Source organism: Pterocles gutturalis, unplaced genomic scaffold (assembly GCF_000699245.1).
Source record: "Pterocles gutturalis isolate BGI_N339 unplaced genomic scaffold, ASM69924v1 scaffold2934, whole genome shotgun sequence".
NCBI lineage: Eukaryota > Metazoa > Chordata > Aves > Pterocliformes > Pteroclidae > Pterocles > Pterocles gutturalis.
Genome location: NW_010133041.1, coordinates 24,168 through 32,571, shown reverse-complemented (window position 1 = coordinate 32,571; position 8,404 = coordinate 24,168). Strand labels below are relative to the sequence as shown.

Here is an 8,404-nt window from a genome sequence, read left to right as displayed (position 1 = left end):
GCAAAGTTTCTATTACCTTTTTCAGACTTAAGGGTCCAAGAACCAAAAAAATTTTAACGTCATTTGCATTAGAAATTAACCTCAGCCCCTATATATGTGTGTATATATATATATATAAATACACCTTAGAAAGAGAGAGAGAGCATGCATGCATGCTGGAGACAGTGCAGGAGACCTAATTAGTAGAATGGAATTAATCACAAATTGAAGGGACCAGCTGCCCAACTCTTACAGATGTAACTTCTTAGAAACTTAGAACTTCAAATGTTGAAGTTCATGTATTTATTGAGGACACAGGCTTTAAAATGGTGTGAGCATTTATAGGAAAAAAAAAAAAACAGACAGCAGCAATGTAATAGCACTTCTGACATTAGGAAAAGATTTTATTGTGGAATAAACTGGTAAGAAATACTGTTCCATTATGCAATTTGTTTCCAGTGAAATTACATTCTACCACTGCTGGAATCACCAAACATCTTAAAATTAATGTAAATAAGAGAGATCAATTACACTCAGTGGCACTAACTTTGACAAAAACAAATAGTTCAGTTATGTTATGCAAAATAGATAAGCATGACTTTAATATCTCTTTGGAAAAATTTATCATAACACAAGCTTTAGACATGACAGTTACCAGCAACATTCTGCTAAGAAAAAAAGGCTGCACATTCTTCCAACCTATAGTTTGAAAACTTAAGCTACTATCGGAAACCTAAAAAGTTTAGAAAGTCTTGCACCCTCTCTCTAAACTAAAATACGTAATAGAACAGTATTTTACATATAATATTTTATACATCATTGTTTTCACATTGTAATTAAAGAGACAAAATTTACATTTTTATTTTGGTGGCAGAGACTTAATTTCAGACCCTACTTTGAAGTGCCTGTAGCATTGTGAACAGAAGATGCAGAATCACAACCAGATAGAAAAGAAACAGAGTCAGCAGCTGCTTCAGGAAGCGCAGGTGTAAGCACGTGACGACAAACTGGACATGTTCCCGACTACAAAAAGAGGAAAAAAAAAACCCAAACAAACAGATCATTTGCAGAGTTGGCATTCAATTCTATTGAAAAGCTAAAGATTATTATCTATGAAGTATTTACGGTCTTCACAACAGCATTCTCTCAAAGTCAAATTTGACTGGATTTGACTGCGTACTAGCAAGTCCAGGCTCATACTGTGCATAAAGCAGAATGCAAGTGCAAAGAAAAACACCCAATTCATTAATTACAATTTTTTTAGTCTAGTCTCAATATGATTAAGCCTTATTAAGACATTTGAAAGGAAATCAATTATCGATTATGAAAACAAAATCCAACACAGCATAGATTTGCCAAAGGTAAATATTTAAAATTAACCTTTAAGCACTCCAGTTATTCCTCCTGCCAACCTTAGCTGTCACCACAAAAGAGCCTGACACTCTGGCAAGACAGATCAGATCCTTTGCTTTTCTCAGAGAAAACCAAGCCACCTTCTTTACTTCAGTGTATGAATACAGTAAAAAAAGCTTTTCATGTACTAAACCAAGTTATAACTCATCCATCTCTTTCAGTCTTTTTAAAAGCAGACCATGCTTTTCCTCACAAAAATACCCCCTCTATTCAAGAAATTGCCTTTCTGGTTATAGAGTCATAGAACGGTTAGGGCTGGAATGGACCTTAGAGATCACCTAGTTCCAACCCCCCTGCCATAGGCAGGGGGACCTTCCACTAGACCAGGTTGCTCAAAGCCTCGTCCAGCCTGGCCTTGAACATCTCCAGCAACGGGGCATCCACAGCTTCCCTGGGCAACCTGTTCCAGTGCCTCACCACCCTCACAGTAAAGAATTTCTTCCTAATATCTAGTCTAAGTCTGCCCTCTTCCAGTTTAAAACCATTACCCCTCATCCTGTCACTACATGCCGTTGTAAAAAGTCCCTCCCCACCTCTCCTGCAGGCCCCTTTCAGGTACTGGAAGGCCTTTATAAGGTCCCCCCCGGAGCCTTCTCTTCTCCAAGCTGAACAACCCCAACTCTCTCAGCCTGTCCTCACAGGGGAGGTGCTCCTGCCCTCTGATCGTCAGTACAGGTTAGCACACATATAAATTACTTTCCTCACTTGCACTAGAATTTGGTTCCATAATGCATAAAATTAACAGCCAGTTATTTCATGGTATTTCATCCCACATTTTCAAGAAGCTACAAACTGTTATTCCCAGAAGAATGCAAATACTCAAACCCACAAAAACCCCACCAATCCTGTAGTACTTACATTCTGTAACCAAAGAATTATACAGGATTTATGAAACAAATGATGACAGGGTAGCTCTGTTATGATTTCATCTTTCATATATTCACTGCAACAGATAGTACAACTCTCTTGACCTGTAGCCACCATGAAAAAAAAATTATTATTATATTATACATTTTTACATCTAAAATGAGCTGAAATCAAAATACATGTATTATCAACCATATCACTGATGATTACAAGGTACAATTACACTTTCTCGAATAAAGATTAACTTTCTAAACTGACCAAGGTTATATTCAGGCTGATTCAAGATTCAAAAGCTCTTACAACAGCATTGCCAGTGGCATAGCAAGAATGTTTAAATACTGCATCTATGGTACTACTGAAAGGTAAGTTTGTTCTAATAAACTTTGTGGAAATTAATTTGCAATTATTTTTCCATACCATCACGGTCATCTGTGAGGACAGTCTGTGGCAGACAATCTATGGTTTCTCTAGTAGCTGGTGGATGAGCCTGTTCAACACCAAATCCAAGAGACTCCAAATGTGCCAGAGCAGCCTGAAAAGGGTGAACAGAAACCAAGTTCTCTTCCTCACAAATGTAACATTACATAAAAACAAATAAGAAACAGAATCCAGATCTAATAGTATTACTTCCTTAAATGGAAGTCATGCCTGTCAGACTAACCATTACATCCTTTTTTTTGGTAATAAATGAGATGAAACTGAAGGTCAAAATAGTAACAACTTGTTTTTCAAGCCCTTTTAAAGCATCAATGCTCTGAATTTATCTTGTGTGAAATGTAAATTTTTCACCATACAAAATCTTTAAGATACCGATGCTACAACAGCCAGATTTGATGTTTACGTCATACATTTACATTCAACCCCATAAAACACTGAAAAGATCTGCAGTAGAAAAAAAACCAAAACACAGAACTCAGATTGATTATATTTGCTCTGAAATGTACTAGAAATACCTGTTTGAAGAGCTGAACGAACTGAAACTGAAAAGCCAAGAACACAGAAGCACTGAGTTCATATCCCGAATGAACTAGTCACACCCCTCAAATACAACTACTTACTCCTCTAATCAGCATGAAAATTTATTCTAATGGCCACAAAACTCCCTTGGTAAGAAGTTTAAGATAACCTTAAATTTTTGTACTGTTCGGGGTATGCTTAACTATAAAAACAAAAGTATACTAGAGTAACATTGGATTATACAAACATCTACAGTAGTCCTTCATCTTAAACTTTAGAGGAAGTTACTAGTGCTGCAGCCTGAAAACATGCCTACACTGTTATCCCAGTGGCAAGGTAGCTCAGGCAGTCATCCCACCATAGATCTGAAGTCATAGGTTCACACCTACAGTCAAATACCCACAGCAGCAGAGAGATCAGCATGAATTAACACACAAGTATTTACAGCTCCTAATGCCACACATTCTCATCTATAAACCTGATAATTTAAAGGAAATCCTAGTACAGTTATCCCTAGTGCAATATGCAAGTCTACCTGCAAGTCTACCCTCCTCCAATTTAACAGCTTAAAAAAATTAAATTCTGCTACAGCATACAATACTGTCTCACTAACACTAAGGTGATTTTAGTATTAGTACTCTCAAGCAGAAAACAATTTACCAAAGCATTGTATTGTTTGCTTATGAAAGCTACACAAAAGAAACATCAGACAGAAAGCCTCACAATGATGCTTAATACCACATTTTCAAAACGAAAGCAGAGCAAAGATACCTTTATAACTTCAAAGATACCTTTATTTATTTCCTCTTATTTTGCAACTGCTTACTGCTCCATGTACCATAAACTAAATGCTGGACACTGCTAAAAACAGGAGTGCTACACTGAACTCCTCACATGTGTGGACTGGCACAGGAAATACTCATAAATTAAGTCAATGATGCTGCAGAGGCACCCAACCTGTTCTATACTGCTAATGAAGTAAACCAAGCACTCCCTGCTAAGTAATTTCTTTAAAATAAGTGGAAGTAAAAAATTAATTTAAAAAAAACCCCACACATACAGGTTACTACATTTTAGGATCCCCAAGTCTTAGAGAACATAGCTTTTTTTCCCTAAAAAAAAAAAAAAAAAAAGCATATTGACTACTCCTCCCTTCCAAATGTCAAGATTAATTAGGACAGATGTCTCCCTTGATTAAGATGCACTTGAATTTTGGTGCCTTATCATGTCACATCCCTTTCAAGCATTTCATAGCTACAGTAAATTAGTTTGCTAGACAGAGAAATTTCCAGAAAATTTTGAGCTATAGTAGATTATGTTAATATTAATTTTGTTGCAGGTGAAGAAGATCCTGGTTAATGAATCTACTATTTTAGATAAGAAAATATCTTCAACTCTCATTTCCCTCAAAGACCTCTCAAGCCTGAGCACCTTGGCCTTAGTTACTAAGATACCCCTCGCAGTGTTCTCTTACTCGCTACTTGATGCATAATAAAGTTGCAACAAACTACAGAACAAAAACTGTCATATTACAAACATTTTCTATATATTCTATAAACTGAAAAAAATCAGAAATTGCATTTTCTAGCAGAAAGCAAAGGCATTTTCAGCAATCTCTTTCCCAAAGCTGAAAAGGTAGCTCAGTTTGGTCTTTGCATCACAAAAAACCCCTGTTTTTTAAAAAAATATTTTTTCCCTGGAAACACTGTATGCCACATTTTCAATATCTGAGCAAGCACTGTGACCACAGTTTCAAAGATAAGGAAAAGGCTTTGTAACACTGAGATATTTGCAATTTCATTGAAAGATTTGACATTTTTAAATTTGTGGAACACAATTCTACATCTTCATCTACAATCATCTGACAAACTGGAAAGTTGCGCTTAAAGGCTGTTCTGAATACCGTATCAGGAATGTCCTTCTATGTTAATCCAGTCAGGCACAAGGACACATCATATTTAAGAGATTACATTGGACTATATCCTGATCCTGTCTACATTGTGCTGCGGTCATTAAAAGATAGGATCTCAACAAACAACCAAGACTCAGAAGGCTGGAGCACCTCTCCTGTGAGGAAAGGCTGAGGGAGTTGGGGTTGTTCAGACTGGAGAAGAGAAGGCTCCAGGGAGCTGCTCCTTATAGCAGCCTTCCAGTACTTAACAGGGGCCTGCAGGAGAGGTGGGGAGGCATTCTTGGTTAGCGAGTGTAGAGATACAATGAGGCATAATGGTTTTAAGCCGAAAGAGTGTTTAGATTAGATATTAGGAAGACATTTTTTACTGTGAGGGTGGTGAGACACTGGAACAGGTTGCTCAGAGAAGCGCATAGATGCTCCATCCCTGGAGGTGTTCAAAGCCAGACTGGATGAGGCTTTGAGCAACCTGGTCTAGTGGGAGGTGTCCCTGCCCATGGCAGGGGGGTTGGAAGTAGATGATCTCTAAGGTCCCTTCCAACCCTAACCGTCTATGATTAATTCTGGACAGATAGATATTACAGAGCCTTTTCTGCTCACTTTCTGTCACCTTCCAGAAATACTTGCAATATTACCTGAGAGAAATGTTGAACAGTTTTGGGTAATGCTTGCTTTTATTTTCTGAACAATTTTAGCAACCATTTTCACACTGGAAAGAGAGGTGCTCTACATCTTCTGCTTGAGATTGGGAGGAAGTATTCAGCATTCTTACTCAAAACCTGTGTCATGCATTTATTCACAGTCAATACAGCTGTCTTTTATTGCTCAGTTACCATTTGCTGCTGACTAATGCCAATTATGCCAGATTTCTACACCCACTGTAAAGTTTCAGACATCCTAAGTGCTAATTTCAAGCACAAATACTATTTCACAGAATTGGCTTTCCCTCTTGTCCAACATCCACAGTGACCTGTACCATAGGTACCAGGGAATAGCTACGTAGTTATCTACCTGCTTGCCAAGTGTGTTCAATGACACTCCGTTTCCTGGTGACACTAACATAATTACAGGATCTTCTCAGACAGCCATGCACATAGCCACATAGGATAGCTTTTAGAAGTCAGCCTGACAAGAGTGCACACATTTCTTCTGACAGAGTAACTAGGGAAATGTTGTTTCACAGTAATGAGAAAGAAAAACTCAGAGCTGTAATAACCTCAGTCTCCTCTTCAACTGTTGAGATTAGTTTGCCCTCTCTACACAGATCCTCTTGCTTTGGTGCAAAGGAGGAGGTTAGCTGATTCTGTTGTTCTGTCTTTTTTGCTGCAGCAAGAACCAGCAGCTATCAAAGAGACAAATGAATTTTCTCTATACAACTTCAAAATACTGCTTTTATAGTAAGGATATCAACAGATCTCCTACACATTAATATACAGTTCTGAAGTGTCTCCAGATGAGTAATGCTAACAAGATCCTACAGAGCTGGTGAAGACCCTATGGTACATGATCATGAATAATACTGACCTCCCACATACTTCGGGGGATGCATAGTACCTGGAAATTGAATGACTGACAGATTTGGGGAACAACTCTTACACTCCCTTTGAAAAATGCCCATCACGTTTATTCACAAAAATCACTGATTTTGCACATATCTGAGGAAAAAAAAAAAAATCTATCATTGTTCCACTATCAGCTTTAGAAAGCTTTTTAAAAGCATCCTTGTTATTTTGTCTGCAGGCAAGCTATGACATACAGCCTGTTCTGCTCACCCCTTTTAACCAAGAGCTAGTAGTCAAACTGCCCCTCGCTGCCCCTAAACTTATGTCAAACACAAAACATTCAGTTTAATTGTTTTAGCACCTTATTATATGTCTACACATCATTTAACTCTTATTTTCACCAATACCCTGGAGGAGAGATTTCTGGCAGTGCAAGAATTCTTGCATCACATCAAACTATGTTCACTCTGACAGTGACCAAACATCATGTAACACAGAAGACAAAGACCATAATTGTGCTGGTTCTTGACAACAAATGCTTTGGTTTATCCAAAGTCAAACAGATGAAATGAGATTAGAACAAGGTAAAGATAGAAGACTTTTTTGCTTTTGGGTGGGTTGCGGTCGTTTTTTGGTTTTGTTTTTGTCTGTTTGTTTTTTTAATTTAAAACACCTGGAGTCAAGACAGTTAACACAGAAAAGTCTTCTACTGAGGAATAAAAATGAGACATCCAATTGTATTCTCACAAAAACTTGGGGCATAGACACAAATCCAGGTACGAACATTCCTTCGTTACACAGGGATCTGGCAACACTCTTTAGAAGAATTTAAATGGCATATGTTTATACTGGTTGAAATCTGTATCTTTTTTTTCCCCTTTAAGAGGAAATAAATACATATTGTAAAAGGAGTAGCATTGATCAATGACTGCTTGAAGAATGAACTTCCAACATTTATTTTGAAGCTTGTAGACCTCAAAGTTCAAGCTAAAACGAGAAACTAATTTCTCCCTGATTCTCCAGATTTTCAGATTATGCTGAAAAATGATTCAGTAATAAAAATTTGTGTCATAACACCACTGATATAATACCACAAAGAATACTTTAATACCTCCACAGCTTGTTGTAAATGTGCCTCTAGTGCCATGAATGTGAGAAACTGAGGATCCATATAAGGAATGCCTTGAGCAAGTTCTAGGCCATCGCCAAATTCATCAAGTACTCTGGAAAACATGAGTTAGGAATCATCATTTCAAACTAAATAGTAACAACATGAGTGCTGGGTACATCAAATTACTGCATATCACCTGTTAACAACTGTGTGCACATACTCTCATGAGGTGGTTGTGTTGGGCTGACCTTGACAGGCTGACAAACACCCACCCAGCTGCTCTGTCACTCCCCCACCTCAACTGGAAAGGTGTGTAAGTTAAGACTAAAAGCTCCTGGGTCCAGATAAAGACATGGAGATCACTCAATCACCATCACAGGCAAAAGAGACTTAACAGGGAAGCTTAATTTAACTGAAAAGTTGAACCAGATGATCTTTTGAGGTCCCTTTCAACCTAGGCTGTTCCATGACTCTATGCATTTATTGCCAATAAAAATAGATTCAGATTGTAAGAAACAAAGATGAAAACTAAAATACCTTCCCCTTAGCCCTCTCTTTCTTTCCAGGCTCAACTTCATTCCTTCATTTCTGACTCCTGTATGTCTTTCTGCCCTGCTTGGAGTAGGGGGACAAGGAATGGGGGTTATGGTCAGTCCGTGGCAG

At 37.9% G+C, this 8,404-nt stretch overlaps 1 protein-coding gene across 1 annotated transcript in view; it reads right to left on the bottom strand.

Moving 5' to 3' along the window:
- Window positions 1–870: 870 nt before the first annotated feature.
- Window positions 871–8,404, bottom strand: part of PJA2 (praja ring finger 2, E3 ubiquitin protein ligase) — a 17,151-nt gene continuing 9,617 nt past the window's right edge. The window contains exons 5-8 of the mRNA XM_010081072.1: window positions 7,742–7,853; window positions 2,677–2,791; window positions 2,251–2,363; window positions 871–1,002 (exon numbers count right to left, since the gene is read on the bottom strand). Of these exons, the coding sequence (XP_010079374.1) occupies window positions 871–1,002; window positions 2,251–2,363; window positions 2,677–2,791; window positions 7,742–7,853 (472 nt within the window). The remainder of the gene's footprint in view (window positions 1,003–2,250; window positions 2,364–2,676; window positions 2,792–7,741; window positions 7,854–8,404) is intronic.